We start from the raw sequence: 18,301 nt of genomic DNA, 5'->3' as shown, positions 1-18,301 counted from the left end.
GTATTGAGGATGGGATGAGAGCAATGCAGATGCTATGGCCCCATTCGCTTTGCAATCATTGCTCTCCATTTAAACACATCTACCCTGACAATTCAATGTTTCTCCCTGAATAAAATCTTCTCTAGATCCTAGCCCCAAGAAAGGCAGGTGCTGTGTGCTTCTAGCCTGGAATCAATCTTCTTGCTTGGTGCTCATAATGTTGTCAGAGCATGCTCATCACACCCTAGTCTGTAGGTAGGTAGAATTTTGTCTTAACTCCTTATTAAATCTGAATCAGCCTCATAGTGTTTGGTTCATAAAGCTCAGTAAGGAATTGTGTGAGCATATACAAAAACATGAATAAATGAAAAATAAACCAGAAGTTTATTGCGTCACTTTAACCTTCTTGAAAATGCTCATTATCTTTTACCTTGGGTTTTAACTTACTGTAGCCTTCAAGAACCACTGAAGATTTTTCCTGGGATACTATGGACAAAAATGTAATTTTATGACAATTTAATGAGGCAATGTCTTGCCTGTTGGTTTTACCACTCAGGTCATTTGATACAAAATCTGTTAACATTGTCTTTCATTTGCTTAAATATTTTGGAACATCAATTTCAAAAACATACATATCTGGGGTTGTTTGACTTAGTTCCATTTGGATTGGTTTCAGCTGTTTGGTGGTTTATCTCATTTTGACAAAATTCTTCTAGAACTGTCTGTGAATGCTTTGGAATCTGAGTGGGAGTCTGTTTGGAGCCCATTCCTGGTTGCTCAGTCTTTTAGAATCCTGATTAAATCTGAATGTGTGCTACGGCAAACTTGGAAACATCAGGTCTGCATCCTGATCACAGATCATCATCTTCTGAAATGGAATCTAGGTAATCTGTGTCAACATACAGGAGAAAGCCAGAGAACAAGCTGTCTGCCCAGCCTGGGTCTGAGAAGAGGCCGTTCTGGTCTGTGAAGAAGATCTCCAGCCAGACCTCATCTTCTGGCTGCAGGTAGATGACCGTGGACCCTGAAGCCACATCATGGTTCCCTGTGTTAGCATCGAAGGTCTTTATTCGGTACTGCCCATTGTGTACCAGTCCAATTGCCAAATGCTTGTTAGCCAATGTGATATCATAGGAAAAGTAATAGATCCCTGGAAAGGCACAGATGAACTTTCCTGTTGCAGGGTTGTAGTGCTCCCCCTCATTGAACAGAACCTTGTTAAATATAATAGGTAGCCTTTCTTCTGGGTAGCTGGTTGTGATGCCAACAGAAAAGGCAGATTTGAGCACGATGCTTCCACATCTGCAAACTCCAGGCAGCCCTGGGTCCCCTTGGTCTCCTCGGTCTCCTTTTGGTCCAGGAGGCCCAGGTGGCCCCACTTCTCCCTTCTCTCCCTCTGGTCCCATGGGTCCTTTCTTCCCGGTCTCTCCTTGGTCTCCTTTCTCACCAGCAAGACCCAGTGGTCCAGTCTTTCCTCTCAAACCTTCAAAAAGAGTAGATAGTTCCATTAATAATTCCTCTAAATATAAGGTTGCAAACAGCATGCTACACAGTCCTTGTTACGCCAAAATTTTGCCTTTTCAAGCCAGTTTTCTGTAGTATAATATTAAAGCATACATTTTTAACAAATCATTGATGCAACAAAAAGTGGAATAGAAGACATATACTCAGAAATTTAAGGATATTTCCTTGAGTATATGAAAAATAATTTAAGGACCAACTAAAAAAATTAATGATTATTTCAATGATAGGTTATTTAATATTCAGGTACTGGTTACTACAGGAATTGTTCAATGAATATGATATTATCATTCCTTTTAATGAGATCACAGAGGCAGAGTTGTCACAAATCTTTAGAGACTCTTCAGTCTCACATTCCATGCTGCTTCATTTAGTGCTAATAATAAAAGAATTAAAATTAAAAGTTACTATGAACCAGGGATGTGTGAGGTGCTGCATTTGCCTAGATTGTCTTATTTAAATTTCACAATGACTTCATGAAATAGGCATTGTCATTATTTCAGTTGCAGATGAAGAAACTCAGCTACAGACAAGTTGCTTTTCTCAAAGGAACAAAGCAAGTGCTGATGAAATTTGAGATGGAAACTAATGCCTGACTGACATCCACTGGAATGAGTGGCTGGACCATACAACATAAATTGTACCTGGAACATGGCAAGTGCTCCTTAGCATAAAATAGCCATAAAATAATGACTGCTAATGCCATGCAGCTCCTTTTTGGAGCAGAAAATGGAATCCTATAGAAGTTAGAAAACTTGCTTCTGGAATAAGACTAGGACTGAAATCATACTTTCTTAGTCTCCTTGGGTGTTCACTTTATTAAAATACCTCTTAATTTGGGGGGAAGATTCAAGAATCCTAAACACTGTAGGGTCTGTACCCTTAAATGCTTGTATCTACTTAGTCAAGTTCCTTAAGTTCTCTGGGTAGTCTACACAGAAAATAATAGATGTGAAAGAATTTCAACACATTGAAAATAATCATACAGGAGTATTTTCTGTGTGTTCATCTTTATTTCTGCAGATCAACTATAGGCTTAACACAGAGAAATGGAAATCTTTGTTGGAAGTAATAAGCAAAATCTCTATAATCCCCAAACCATAAATGTAATAGCAGGGACTTAATACTATAAAACTATGTCACTCAATTTAATCGCCAAATGCAGCTCATAAATTGTGCTTGTTTAATGACGTTTTCTCAAGAAGTATTGAATTTATTGGTAATCTGTAATATGCTCCTGTTTTCAGGGAAAATATACTGTTGATGGATTGTGTAGTTTCATTTTAAGATCCATTTGTTCTCAAAAAAGTTGTTAAGTTGAGCCTTTTTATCTTCTTGGTGCCTTGATATAATATCTCTGAATATTACACGTGCATGAATGTATTAGCTTATTAGTTCAACTGTTTTCAATTGGCAAAGTTAGAAATGAAGTGTCCTGAGTAATGTAAATTTGGGAATTAGAGCTTTCATTTTAAAATATCAAATAGTTCAGTAATTTTGATAAGCAACCATTGGATGATTTATAATGCACAGAAAATGCTAACAATGTGACTTTTGCTGCTGTGTTCAAATAATGCTATTCCCAGCCAAAACACCTTCTCATGTTTATTTCTTGAAAAAAAGTCATTGTAGTTTGATCTTTTAATGTTGTTTCTGTATAGTAGAAATGAAATTCGAGGACTATTTTGTTTTAAATTCATTTTGGAATCAAAGACTACAACCTTTAAATTGCTACTTTATATTCAAGGGGATTTAATTTGTTTTGACCATTTTGGTGGTAGTAACAATTTTGACCACAAAAATCTCATCACATGCACAAATTCTCTTGTATGCCTATTCTGGATGAGCCACACTTTGTCAGGAGTTCAAATATTCTATCTTAGAACACAGAGAAACAGGACTTACATCCAAGCAATCAATATAGACTTAGCAGACCTGAGAATCAAGCCCCCATCAACCATGCATTATTCCTTGGAACTTGAGGAAGGGGTTGGCTTTCTCATGCCTTAGTCTCTCAGTCTTTGAAATGAAGTTGTTGTGCTATATTGTAAGGTATCTTGTCCTCTTGAAAAATTTTTACACTTGATCTTAGCTAAAGGGCTGAGAAGCGATCCTCTTCAAAGATTTCTGAGACCAAATACTAGAATACAATTTCACAAAGCCATTCATGAAACGCTCTTCACAACCTCAACCTCACACGTTTTATAGTAATACTTTTTCAGTCCACCAAAGTGCTGCAAGAGAGGTAATCGTGAGGTGGCTACAGTAATTTGTCCTGTTTACATGGAGAATTTTCCTGTGTGCTAAGACATTACACAACAAGAGTAGAACAAGAATGACTCATTTTTCACTTTCGTGCTATGTCAGATATGGGCTTGGGTAGAGAGGAGAGTTATGAAATAAGTACTAGTGTTTGCTCTGATACTGCATATTGGACAGCAAGACTTCAGTCCTAGTTCTGCATAAAACAGGTGTGCCTGTATTTATTAAAGTAACATATCTTTCTTTCATTTATCCATTCTCCATCCATCCATCCATCCATGATCTAATACCGCTTAACCATCTACTGCATGCCACTTACTGTACTTGGGGCTGAGTGGGACATTGGCATGAATGGCACCTTCCCCAGCTGTGATTCCTTATTACCTATGACTTGCAATATGTCACAGAATACCTAAATTAATATCACAAACTGGAATCAACTATTCCATGAGGTAATTTTAATGGTATATGAAGATACTTATATGAATACATATTCAGATTAGGTCAAGTGTTAATAATGTACTATAGTAATGGTTTTTACATATTATGATGGGGCAAATATTTTTGTAGAAAATTTTAATTCAATATAATAAATTCTGAATGTCTAGTTCAGAATAGGGAAGTAAAATAAAAAAAGTTCACTTGATTCTGCATGGGCTTAAATGAGCCAGATATAATGGAACTATTCACCAAGGATACAAGAAAGAGGGGACCCTGTGGTGTTAAAGAGAAACATGGAGAGGAAGTGCCAAAGCACATTCCCATAACCACACCATTCCCATCAGGTTCCACCAATGACTCCGTTCTGGTAGCTTCTAAAGGATGTATGCATCTCTTCGTTGACCATATTGTCACTCCTACCTTAACTTTCTGAGTTGTTATCTATCCTCATGCGTGTGTAGGTGTACATTAGATTAAAAGTCATTTCATTTTTGAAATTGAATTTTTCATTGGAGATACTATTATAGCTAGTAGGATTCTGGTGGGCATTAAATACTAAATTAATGTTTTTAGCACAGTGTTTTGTGGATGAATGGCTGTTATTATTATGATATATTGTAATTATGCATTATACATTGGCATCGCCAACTCAAATGTCTGCTTATGAATGCAAAGACAATGTCTTAGCAAAGTTTGTGTTGCCAGTGCCTAGAACAATGTTCTCACCCAGGTATGATTCTGTATCATTTCTATCCTCAGGGCAGTTGGCAGCGTCTGCAGGCCTTGGCTGCTGGCACAGTTAGAAGCTTCTCATGGGATGATTCCCAACAGCCTGCAATAACAGGAAGTTTCCTCAAGGTAAAAAATGACTCACGTGTCATTTGTGTGAAAGCTAAGAAACACTGGTCTAGGATAATAATGGAGAGTAACAGGTACACAATATAAATATACTTGTTATACAAATATATATACAACCTGAATGTATGTTACTTGAATATATGTTTGTTCTATATATTTATGTATATGTATATATGCTATACACCATTGGATAGTCATAGATTTACCCGTGACCTATATTTGCATATTAAAATGCAGTATGTAATAATAGCTATTGTTGGCTGAGTGCTTACCATATGGGAGTTATCTTTGGGGTGTTTTTCACAGATTATTTCACTTAAACTTCATAATCACCCTTACTATTGCCAATTTACAAATGAGGAAAACTGAAGTTCAGAGGGGCTGCTTGCCCAGGGATAGCAAGTCAGCAGCTGAGCCAAGATGTGAGCCTCATCTCTGCCTCCAATGCTTGCTTATCTCTTACTACAATATTGCTCCTAGACACAGTGAATCAGGAGAGACAGTAATATATAATTCTGTAATATATAATTCTGGTGTTAATATAGGATCTCTAGAATACTCCTAAAAATGACTATGTGGTAAATTATATTCACAGTCTCCATGCATGGTCCACATCAAAGATTCTTTTTCTTATGTGGAGCAATGTCCACAGGTTTGCTAGTTACTGATTTGCCAAATATTTTCTGCATGGCAAATTCAGAAATGAATTCTTGCCCAGTAATCTGGATATACATTACAATATTGTCTCACAGCATGCATGTAAATCAGGTATGATGATTAGACAGAGGCACTTTCTTAGATCTCTTGATTGCTTTGTCCCACTCCTTTGTCCCAGGTTTTACACAGAAACTTGTTTTCAAATCCCTTCCTCTTTCAGAGCCAACACAGCCCTTCAAGAATTTCAATGTGGTTCACTGTGAAGAATTGCAGAGCCTGGCAAGCTTCCTGGGCCAACTTATCTGTGGAGAGCAAGAGCGAACATTATCGAAGGACTAGGGGACACTTGTACTTGTACAGAGCTACAAATAAATCTATGTTGTAGCTGCTACCAGACAGGCAAAAATGTGATGTGCCAGGAAAGGCAGCACACACACTGTGGTTGCCATTCCATCTGTAAAAAACAGCATCTCAAGGCATGTAAGGTATCCTTGTATAGGGTATTGGGGCCACACAGGTTGTGTGTCTGGTGTCTACCTAATTCCTGCTTCTGTTTAGTTGGTCTGTCACCCCTCCTGTTCATCTGTCTGTCTGCTTGTCCACACACTCACACATTCAGCCACTGCCTGAGTGGCAGAGTCTCTCAGTGGCTCCAGTAGCTACAAGCTGCACACACCCATCTCTCCATCTTCAGCAACTCATTTCCTAACACTCTAGCTTAGCTGTCTCATCAGAGCAAGGGGACAATGGACACCCACAGACACTGTTATCATAGTTGTGTGAGGATTCAGGTAGGGTCAGAGCAGTATCTGAAGCACACAGTAAGGTTTCAGTAAATTGCAATGATCTGTGAAGGCAGAATCCAGACGGTACCAAAGGAGGACTTCTTGCCAGACAAAGCAGCAGAGAGGGAGCAGCCATAAAGTGGGGACGAGGGAGGAGTGCTTTGTGCAACTTCGTCATCATTACCTGCAGCTCCCTTCTCTCCCTTTTCTCCTTTCCTGCCGTCTCGACCATCTCTGCCTGGAAGGCCGATGCGGCCGTGGTGCCCAGGTGACCCGTTGGCTCCCTGGGGACCCGGAGGTCCAGGTAAGCCAGGAATGCTGCAGATATATCTTGGGGTGTAGCTTTCTCCTTTGAATTGATTACCTCGAGGTTGTCCACTCGCACAAATGGCAAAACTTGTAACATAGAGCAAGACAAACATCTTTGGCTCTGGAAGAGAAACACAGGAGAATAAATGCATTCTCTCTCGGCTCGCGTAGGAGAGCGGGTGTTAGTAACCACTCCCATGCTTGCCTTCGTCCACGTGTGAAACCTTTTTCACCCTCATGATGCCCTCAGATACGGTTCCCATATTATCCCTAAAAGTTCTCAGTTATTTACACAGAAGTTAGTGCAGATACATGATTGATTGACAAATTTGAAAGTAGATTGTGGTTTTACACTTTCTTTACAGAAATCAGTGATGCCTTCTGAAAAGTGACATTTTCTTTTGTGAAAGCAATGCTTTTTTAAACATGGAAACGTAGAGAAGCAATTGAATAAGACAAATACCAATGCTATTCTGACCACCCAGAAATAATCGTCCATTGCACATTAATATTTACACCTTTCCAATGTTTTCTGCTTGTGCTGTGCAGAAAAGGTAGGATCTTCTTGCTACAATTCCTCCTAAGTTTTCTCAATAATTACCATGAACCCTTCACAGCCAACGTTATCCATAACATCATATCATCATTGCTTTTGTCATTACTATCCTCTAAGAACACAATCCCGTAGTATAGAAATTTAAGCTATTTCCAGTGTCCTACTAATATAAATATCACATTACACATCCTAATTAATATTTGCACACATCCACAGTTGCTTTCTTAGAATTAATGGACATTTTAAAGCCTGAGAAATAGACATTTTAAGGAAAACCATGTTTTTTTCCACTTGATAGTCAATTATAATGGCAATTAGTGTTCATTGGAGCACTGTGCATGTCCTAAGGGAGACTCTAACTTTAATTTAAACTCTGCAGGATGCAATGTCGTGGTGTCCCATTGAGCCCTGAACACTGGGGCTCAGTTAAGGGCTGTGTGAGATTACACTGAGCATGGCACCACGTGTTTCTATGAGGAAGCTAACCAGTCTCTTTAGCTCTTTAGTGCTTGGGTTTTTCCTCCACCAAGCCTGGCAGTTGGAAACAATAGGCCATTTATTAGCATGATGTCCAGGCACACTGAGTGGGCAGCATTAGATGGGGAGACCTGAGATTTTAGGCTGAATATTTTTTAGAATTGTCAGTTACTTGAATAGGAGAACATGGATAGGTGGTTCTGGAGCTATACAAATGAATAATTTGGGGATGGCTGGGCTTGTGTTTTAATTTGAAAAGTATGTATACTGCTTGACCTGGTATGAATCTCTCAAACAAAAAATTATAAAGCATGGGAAAGACAACTAGATGGTTTTGTATTTGTGTGTGGTGTGTGTGTGTGTGTGTGTGTGTGTGTGTGTGTGTGTGTGTGTGTGTGTATTTTGACAGTGGCTCAGAAAATTAACCAGGGAAACCGCAACATTTTTGAATTAGCCCTAGGAATTTTGAGAGAGCACAGAAAAGACAAGTGAAGGAAAACACAGAATATACACATAATTTTGAGACAAGTCTGAGTCCTAGAAGTCTTATCAGTGAAAAGCAATAGCATTTATTGCAATACAGGCTTTATATCTCTGACACAACCTCAGTGTTTTAAACTGAGTTTTAACTGCACACAACACTTGAACATCTTTTGGCATCTCTGCTAGACTTGGCATAGCACGTTGTATTAGTCTTGTTCTGTTACTATAATGAAATACCTGAGGGTAGATAGGAAAAGAAGCAAATGAGCTCACAGTTTTGGAGGTTGAAAGTTCAGATGGGCTGGTTCTGGTGAAGGCCCTTCCCCTGCCAGTGCAGTTGCCCTTGGCTGCATTACCTCATGAGGAATGGCATCATGATGAGGGCACTTGCAAAAGAGGGAAGAAGGAAGGGGGAAAGAGAGAGAGAGAGATAAGGAGAGAGAGAGAGAGGAGGAGGAAGGAGAGATCTCTTATAGGTGTCACCACCACTGAATACCACCACATCATGGATCAGGTTTATAATATATTAATCCTTGGGATTGCACTCACACCGTTTATGAATCACAGCAAAAAATCAAAATTACTCATCCAGTTGTCCAATTGAGACAAGCTTCGTGAGTCTGTGATACAGACATTAACCTTTCTAAAGGCTATTCAGATAAAGAAAATGGTTTTAAAAATGTCTACACTGCCGGTTTGTCTCCCCAATAAGTGCTAATTAGAAGAGACTATGAGAAGGGATGTGAAAATGGAGCACGTCCTCATGAGAAATGCTAGTAAGGAGGCCTTTAGCTGCTGATGGGATACAAGACTAGTGGAGCGGAAGCTGGGTATAAGAGCTGAAGTCATCGTTGAGAGAAGGTGGTTAGACAATAGTGCCTCACTATGAGAAAATTGCGAATAGTTGGGAAGAGCTGTATTTAGTCTCTTCCTGTTTTCTAAAAGATGACCCTAGCATGGATAGGGACAATTATCTCTCCTTTTTAAAGGCTTTATTTATTTGAAAGGCAGAATTATAGAAAAGAGAGAAAGAGATCTTCCAGGCCCCAGTTCACTATCCAAATGGTCACAACAGTAGGGGCTGGACTGGGCCAATGCCAGGAGCTCTGAATTCCATCTGGGTCGCCTGCATGGATGGCAAGAACCCACACACACAGCCTGTCTTCTGCCACTTTCCCAGGTGCTTTAGGAGGGAGCTGGATGGGAACTGAAACGGATGACACATGCACCTACACTCATATTTTATGGCAACATCAAAGGCAGTGGCTTAACCTGCTGTGCCACCACACTGGCCCAAGGAAGAGTTACCTTTAACTAGCTTTCCTATGGTGAACATTTGGGATATTTTATTGTTTTGTTATTATTAATAATAACACAATTCATATGTAATTCCATCATCTACTTGATTGCATATGTTTTATGATTTGAATATCATCAAGTGAATCAGCAGACAGAGGATCTTCATCTTTGTCTCTCATCCTCTCTGTGTATCTGACTTTCCAATAAAAATAAAATAAATCTTTTAAAAAAGATAATAGGAAAGATCATCTTATTTTCTTAAAATCTTTTGTTTTTTCACAATTGAAAAATGTATTAGAAAATTTCTGGTAAAAAATCTGAGGTAGGGTTACCAATTTACATCGTCAACACCTTGTATTAGATAATCCATCATTCCCCCATTATTACTCTGACTTCCAGTACCATTTGGCTATTTTGACTGACAATGACTCATGTGGTTCCTGACTTTATAAACTGTGTACTAATTGTAACAACTTTTATTTTGATAGGAAAGGGAAATTTACGGAGAGAAGGAGACACAGAAAAATATCTTTCATCCAGTGGCCCCAAGTGGCCTTTGCGCTCGGAGCTGAGCCGAAGCCAGAATCCAGGAGCTGCTTCCAGGTCTCCCACAAGGGTGCAGGGTCCCAAGACTTTGGACCATTCTCTACTGCTTTCCCAGTCCATAAGTAGGAAGCTGGATGGGAAATGGAGTAGCTGGGGCATGAATCCACACCCATTTGGGATCCTGCTATTTGCAAAGTGAGGATTTAGCCATTGGGCTATCATGCCAAGCCCTAATTTTAACAACTTTATAAAGATATAAAGTGGACCTGTTGTAATTCATCACAGTAGATGTGCACTGTAATCTGACATTAGAATACTTCAAAATCTCCAAAAGAAACCTTCTACCCATTGCCAGTTACTCCTCATACAATGTGCTTTAAAGCATTGAGCTGAATCATGTAAGTTTATGTATAATATGTGACATATTTTATTCAGCATTATGCTCTTTTTGGAGTTAGACAATTAAAGCTCTGGGAACATTGCTGACCTTGCGTAGCTTTGTCTTGAATGTTAACCAGAAGTGAGGCTTTACCCTGTTTTTCATGTATGGATTATTTAAATATAGCTTTTAGCTTTTATAACAGCTACTAAAAATTAATTTGTACTGCTTTAGATTCTCAAGGCTGCATAGTTCACATGTTTTGAATACACAAGGAAAGAATGCAGTATGTGTTGTTTTGGAAATATTTTTAGTGATTGAACCCTCTGTTCTTGCGAAACTAGCCATGAGAAACTCTTGGAGAAACACCGATTCAACCAGGCTGAAAATGAACTCCTAAAAATTTTGTTCTTAGAGGGAGAGCACTTGCTGCATAGCACAGTTTTTTTCTTTCTTTTAGGAATAGAAGATGTTGTTGGGAGTGTACAATGATGCAGCTCTGTGAAAACAGCGTACAAACTTCTCAAAAATGTTAAAAACGGAATTTCTACAGGATCCAGCAAGTCTACTTCTGGAACTAAAATCAGGGACTCAAGTGGCCATCTGTACACCTGTGTTATTCACAGTAACCAAAAGGTGGAAGCCACCCCAGTGTCTATCCACAAAGGAAGGGCTGAACAAAGCATCCATGAGAAGTGGGATTCCGCATTAGCACTCAGCATTAGAAAGCAAGGACATTCTGACCACTGGGGTGAAGCTCGAAGATGCTCTGCCCATAAACACAGCCACTGTGCAAACAAGACAAGCCTTGCAGAGTTCCTCGGAAATGCCTAGAGTCACAGTCGTACAGAAAGCAATTTTGCAACTTTCATGTGGGCTCATGAGCGCAGTCATAAGAGGATCTGGCCGAGATTTGAACTGAGCTTTCTCCGTCGTCCACACTGGAGTTTGCCTTTGTATCATGTGAGGGAAATGATAAGATATTACTTAATGACAAAGGGCTGGACTTGATGATTCATTCAAACTGAAAATGTACTTTGCCTGGAAATCATTAGGCAGATGATAGGTAACTGATGAGGGCCAAAACAGAACATTTCCTTGGCCTCCAAGGTGGGAGATTTCCCAATAGTGGGCCTTGTCACTCTCAGGCCACAGTGGGAGTGTCTGAGGATGGGACTCTGAGCTCTTCATGCCCCGGGTCACGCTGTGTGATGGCTCCCCAATTCCCAGGCTGCTGGCCTTGGTATTTCTTGGCAGAGCTGCTTTGCCTGCCCCCCTTCCACCCCCCGGTTTCTGCTGCTGGCACCATCACATGGTCCTGTGAGGCCGCCCAATTACACTGTGTTCCAGCTGTTTATTTGCTTGCCTCTTTCCCCACCCAGATGTGAACTCCACATCACCGATGTGCAGGACAGAGACTAGTCTACAGTGCTGGTTCAGCAAAGCCGGAAAGAAGGAAGACTCCACTCTTGTTCACACTGATTATTACCAGCAATTCTTGATGTCTAACCTTTCGGCTGTTGTAGGTAAAGTGCTGCGATGGCACAGTGATGAAAAGACCCTGAGCCCTGGAAAACAATTAGCCAGTCCCCAGAACAACACCAAGCCTGCTTCATCCTCCCAAGCAGGCTTTTGCTGGATAGAGAACCAAGGCTCAGAGGGGTCCTGCGAAAAGCTCACACCAGGTCTAAGATTTGAACCTGGGTCATCAGTTTCACAGATTATTTCTACAGAATCATCAGTTTTATAAACTAAAACTCTACCATTATGGAAAAGAAGCTGTGGTAGCTACCTATATTTACCAAAATTCTGAAACAAATAAGAGTAAACACCTTACCTGGTTTGGCTGGTGGTGGCCGCCGGGTTCTAAAGCCACAGGAGACTGAGGCGGCGTCATCAGAGTTCGGTGAGAAACTCGCTTTGGTACCAGATAGAATAACAGCTCCAAGTTCTCAAGGAGTTCCAAATAGTTGGGCTAAAAATATTTTTCTCGCTTAGTCCCAAAGAGCCAGAGGCCCTGGAAGTCATTCATCGCGTGGAGCTCAACTCGGGGACCAGTTAGAATTATGGTTTTGTTTGGGATCAACTTTGAGTGCCTGCTTTTTTCTGACTGGTACATTTAAAGGCTCCTCCATCTCCGTGTTGTGGCTTCTTTTCCAGATTTGTTTACTTAAGTTTTCTCTTTCTGCATTTGTTTTCCATTGAGAGGGAGTTTCAGGAAAAAAGTAACTCGCTGACTGGAAATTAGCTGTTAGCCTGGAGAAAAGTCATTTTTTGTATTTGAGAGTTTTTGAGGTAGAACCTTTAGATTCTTTTTTTTTTTTAAGACTGATTTTATTATTTGAAAGGCAGAGTCACAGAAAGAACATATGTATGTATATGTATATATATATACACGTATAGCCTCTCTCTCTGTATATAAAGAGAGACAGAGATTTCCATCAGCTGGCTTATTCCCCAAATGACCACAATGGCTTAGAGATGAGCTTTTCAAAAGCCAAGGGCCCAAGGGTTTCTTCCAGGTCATCCATGTGGGTGCAGGGACCCAGAGTTTTGGGCTAGCCTCTGCTGCTTTCCTAGGGTATAAACAGGAAGCTGGATGAGAAATGAAACAGCCGAGACTCAAGTAAGCCGAGACTCAAACCAATGCCCATATGAGATGCCAGTGCCACAAGTAAGCTCAGCAAGCTTTAGATTCTTATGTTTTATGAAATAGCCAGGAGCACTGGGACACCTACTTTTAATGAATACGGCAGGAAAATGGCTCTTCCTTCTATGTGCTGAGGAAAGGAGGTTTGTCTTTTTGCTAAAAGGATAAATGATTGCATATTTTTAGAAGACTAATATGTCTGTTTCAACCGAGAAATGGTCAGAATGACTCAAAAGGCAGAATGATTCTCTGAAATCTATGACTAGTAATCTCTGCTGCAATCAATGTCTTTGTTTCCTTCTGATGTGCATTTTTTTTTATATCTCCGTGGCAACAGCAGTATATATTTCATGATGTCATTTATGGAAATTAAGAGGTTGGGAAAAAAAATCTTATTTTAGTCTCACATTCCCCTCATTCTTCTCAAGCAGTGAGAATGCTAATTGAGAGAAACATGTCTGGTGTTCCAGAAAGGACTGTGTGCCACAAATCTTGCCAGGAAGAGTAGCAGGTGCCATGTTACTTTGTTATAGGTATCCAGGAGGGCAGACTTTTTATTTTCTTGTTTGTTCAAAATTTGAATGCCATAATGATTTGGTAAAAATAGTGTCTTAAGCATAGAAGATCATTTCAATTTCTTGCTAATTTTGAGTAGAATATTTTAATTTTTTAAAATAGTTAATTAATTTGTAAGACAGGCAGACATACAGACACACACACACGTTTGTCATCCTTTGGTTCATTCGCCAAAGGCCCAGAATTGTCAGAACTGGACTGGGCCAAAGCTAGGAGCTCAAGACTCAAGCTGGTTCTCCCACATGGATGATAGAAGTCCAGGTTCTGGAGTCATCTTCTGCTTCTCAGAGTATACATGAAGAAGTAAGAATCACGAGCAGGACGAGACTAGAACCAAGCATGCAGCATGAGCAATGCAGCTGTTCCAGGCAGTGTCCTAACCACTCTGCCAGACACTTGTCTCTGGAGCAGTATCGTACCCAGGCATACTTGCTGGCCTTGCATTCTTACCCCTACCATAAAATAGTTGCCCTTAGTTATTTCCAAAGTTCTTAATACTCCCTAACATGATTCTGGTGTCTGATGTTAGTTACTAACAAGTATAACTTAAAAAATGAGATCATCCGGTTCAAAGATTAAGTTTAAGTGCTTTAGTCTTTAGTAGTTAATTTCTGTCTTTACCAGTGGTGATTTTAAAATGGGCTTTTTGCCTGGTTTCTTCAACAATTGTTGTTGGGACAATTGGATAGCAATCTGCAGAGGTAAGAAGCAAGACCCACACCTGTCGCCTTATACAAAAATCAGCTCTGAGTGGATCAAGGACCTAAATCTGCCCCTAGAAACCACCAAAGTATTTCAGGAAAGCATAGGAAGCAGTCTCTAAGAAATAGGAATGGGGAAAGACTTCTTGGAAAAGACACCAAAAGTATAGGCAGACAAAGCCAAAATAAACAAATGGGACTACATCAAAGTAAAAAGCTTCTATACAGAAAAGGAAGTAATTAACAAAGTGAAGAAGCAACCAACAGAATGCGAGAAAAATCATTGCACACTACACAAGTGATAGGGAACTAATATCCAGGATTTACAAAGCGCTTCAGAAACTCAGCTGCAGTAAAAAGAACAACTGTATGTAGAAATGGGCAAAGGAAATGAGCAGACATTTTTTCAAAAAAAAAAAATTGGAATGGTTAACAGACATATGAAAAGATGCTCAGGCTCCCAAGTTGTCAGGGAGACACAAATGAAAACCACATTGAGGTTCCACCAAACTTCAGTGAGGTTGGCCTACATTCAGAACTCAACTAACAACACCTGCTTTTACAGATGTGGAGAAAAGGTACCTTCTTTCGCTTCTGGTGGGAACGTATGCTAGCACAACCACTAAGGAAATCAGTATGGAGAGTGCTTAGAGAACGGCAACTAAACCTGCCACATGTCCCAGCTATCCCGTTCCTAGGAATATATCCAAAGGAAATGAAAATTGTGTATGAGAAAGGAATCTAATCCTATATTTACAGCTGCACAATTTGCAATAGCAAAGACAAGGAAACAACTCAGATGCCCATCCAAAGAGGAGTGGATAAAGAAACTGTGGTAAATCTACTCCATGGAGTACTACTCAGCCATTAAAAAGAATGAAATTCCACCACTTGCAATCAAATATTTCCAACTAGAGACCACTATGCTCAGTGAGATAAGTCAATCCCAAAAGAACAAATATCGTATGTTCTTTCTGATATGACAACCTTAATGCAAAACACAAGATCAATAGCCCTTTCAATATTGTTTTTGCTGCAACCCATGAGTTTTTAGTGTTTCTTTCTCTGGAATAGTTTCTTGTTATTAAATTCTTCACTGACTCATAGATCATGCAGTAGCATCCTTTTCTCCAAGAAGCTTTTGTGTTTTGTTTTTCATTTCATCACTGACACATTTGTTATTCAGTAGCACGTTATTTACCTCCACAGTACTGTAATTTTTTGGTCTTAATTTGATTCCTATTGTTGATTTTGTTCCATGAATTCTCATTTAAAGGAATGTGTAGTAATGGTGTAATAGAGACTTCCATTTCCAGATGTGAAAATACAATGCAGTATGCATCTTTGCTTCCAAATCAAAGATGAATGAAATGAAATTGTTGGATATATCTTGACAACGGGATGCTGGACTGTCTGCCATTGTCTGTACCAGCAATGTCAGGACACATGTAAATAGTACCATTAAAAATACAACTGAGGGCCCGGCGTGGTGGCCTAACGGCGAAAGTCCTCGCCTTGAATGCACCGGGTTCCCATATGGGCGCTGGTTCTAATCCTGGTAGCTCCGCTTCCCTTCCAGCTCCCTGCTTGTGGCCTGGGAAAGCAGTCGAGGACCGCCCAAAGCCTTGGGACCCTGCACCCGCGTGGGAGACCCGGAAGAAGTTCCTGGATCCTTCTTCAGATCGGCATAGCACCGGCCGTTGCGGTCACTTGGGCAGTGAGTCATTGGATGGAAGATCTTCCTCTCTGTCTCTTCTCCTCTTTAAATATCTGACTTTGCAATAAAAATAAATAAACCTTAAAAAAATACAATTGAGAAAAAAGATTAAAAAAAATTTAAACAGGCCTTTCATTCATTCTTCTTTGGAATGGCCAGATTTCTGACAAGTGAAGACACGGGTTCATTTGTTGGGCGGTGACAGGGTAGTTGTATTTTTATTTTTCTGCCTTCATTTGATCAAACATTGATTCAAATCATGGGCATTCATTTTTGAGTGTATGTGTCTGTGTGTGTGTGAAACACAGCTTCCCTGATTCCTGGGAATACTGGTTACCACACTTTAGATAATAAATTTTAAAATATATCATTAAAATATAACAATTTTATCTGTCCTATAATATTTAATTTTTAAAATTTATTTCCCAGCTCATATCAGATTGTCCATGTATTTATTCATGGACTGATTTTCCTTCCCAGAGAGGGAAACTTTGGGGTTTTCTTGCAGACCTTCAGGCCTTAGATGTGGATATAACTTGTTGGCGACTATTCCATTCTGTTGTTTTCACACTTATATTAGCAGCAGTAGTGAGAAGTGATGGGTGGAAAATTGTGCTAAAGCACATTGGCTGCGAGTAAACAGATTCTCTTCCAGCTCCATCCAACCCCCACCCAGGTCCTCAGTTCGGTCCTTCACAGGAGGAACATTTTTTTTTCCTCTCTTAGATTCGTGTGCCTTTGTTTCCCTGTAGTCTTTATGTACTTTCCCAACACATTCCATTCAACCCGCCCAATCCAATCAGTGTTACCAGAACATCTAACAATGTTCAACTAAACCAACTCCCAAGAAAAAGCACGACAAATGAGAAAGCAAAAAAGTTCTTATTTGGAGATTTCATAAGTGTTTTAGTATCACCGTTCCATTTTGAATCTGCCAATTGGACCTTCACCGAACACAAAGTTGAGAAACTGTGCAGAATTTCAGCATCCGACTTGTTACACAGACACGCACACACATGTACATGCAAACAAACACATGCACACACATCCATGCACACACATGCACACACATATACACACGTCTATGTACATACACAAACATACAGGTACACACCAAGTTGTTTTGCAAGCTACTGGATTTATTTCAAAGCAGATGGCTTTAGCATCTATAAAATGAGTACATACAATGTGTAAAGACATTGTAGGCTTTGCTTCGTTTCATCTTCATCATTTAACTTTCCAAGATTAGTAATTGTGCTTCTAGCTCTTCTGGGTAATTCAACCAGGTAGTCTTATCTATAGTCAATCCATCTCACCATTAAACCATTGTTCCTTCCTGGGGACTTCAAAACTTGACAGGACAGGATTTCAGCAGGTGGACAGCTTGTGATTGGTGGGTTGCACACCTGCCTTCTCCTCCTCAACAGGTGCATTCAATGATGTTAGAAACAAAATTTCCTCTTAGCCTCCATGCTTTGCTTTTAAACCTTCTGTGACTGCCAATGTCATTGCTACTCCTCTCCCTCCATCTATCCTTCCACCCAGTCATCCATCCATCCATCCATCCATCCATCCATCCATCCATCCATCCATCTATCCATCCATCCAAACACACTTAAAAATAGACACGCAGAAAATGAGGTGCTAGGCACCCACCTTACAGCTTCCACAAACTCAAGCTCGTGATTTTGCTTCTTGCTAACTTGCCTGCCTCCTTTCTCTCACTTCCCTTTCCTCTACCCTTGCACTGTGTATTTTGATGGAAAAAAGAGACATCATGTCATTTAGCCCACAGCTTTTTCTGTGAAACCCCAGAATTTTATCATCTTGGAAAATGGAATGGTTGACATCATGTAGTTTCCTTGGCTCTTGAGACTTTTCAACCAAAAATGAGCTTACTTTACTCAAGTTAAAAAAAATATATCCTAAAAGTTGTTTGTTTATAAACTACTCATAATGTGCATCAGAAATTCTGAAATGTGATTTTCTATTGCTGATAAGAGTCTTCAGGGAAATTTTCCTAGTGCAGTGGGAGCTGAATGACAAGTTGGTATTGAAGTTCCAGGAAGCTGTGGGTTGGCAACAGGCTGTCTGTGAATCATGGA

The 18,301-nt window shown here is 39.9% G+C and overlaps 1 protein-coding gene across 1 annotated transcript in view; it reads right to left on the bottom strand.

Annotated features, from left to right (window-relative positions):
• Positions 1 to 493: 493 nt before the first annotated feature.
• Positions 494 to 18,301, bottom strand: part of C1QTNF7 (C1q and TNF related 7) — a 92,394-nt gene continuing 74,586 nt past the window's right edge. Inside the window, exons 2-3 of the mRNA XM_040966085.1 lie at positions 6,688 to 6,933; positions 494 to 1,462 (exon numbers count right to left, since the gene is read on the bottom strand). Of these exons, the coding sequence (XP_040822019.1) occupies positions 831 to 1,462; positions 6,688 to 6,933 (878 nt within the window). The 3' untranslated portion in view covers positions 494 to 830. The remainder of the gene's footprint in view (positions 1,463 to 6,687; positions 6,934 to 18,301) is intronic.

This window comes from Ochotona curzoniae, unplaced genomic scaffold (genome assembly GCF_017591425.1).
Source record: "Ochotona curzoniae isolate NIBS_2020 unplaced genomic scaffold, NIBS_Ocur_1.0 scaffold_4505, whole genome shotgun sequence".
Classification (NCBI taxonomy): Eukaryota; Metazoa; Chordata; class Mammalia; order Lagomorpha; family Ochotonidae; genus Ochotona; species Ochotona curzoniae.
The sequence above is the reverse complement of the archived record's forward strand: the minus strand, read 5'-3'. Positions and strand labels throughout refer to the sequence as shown.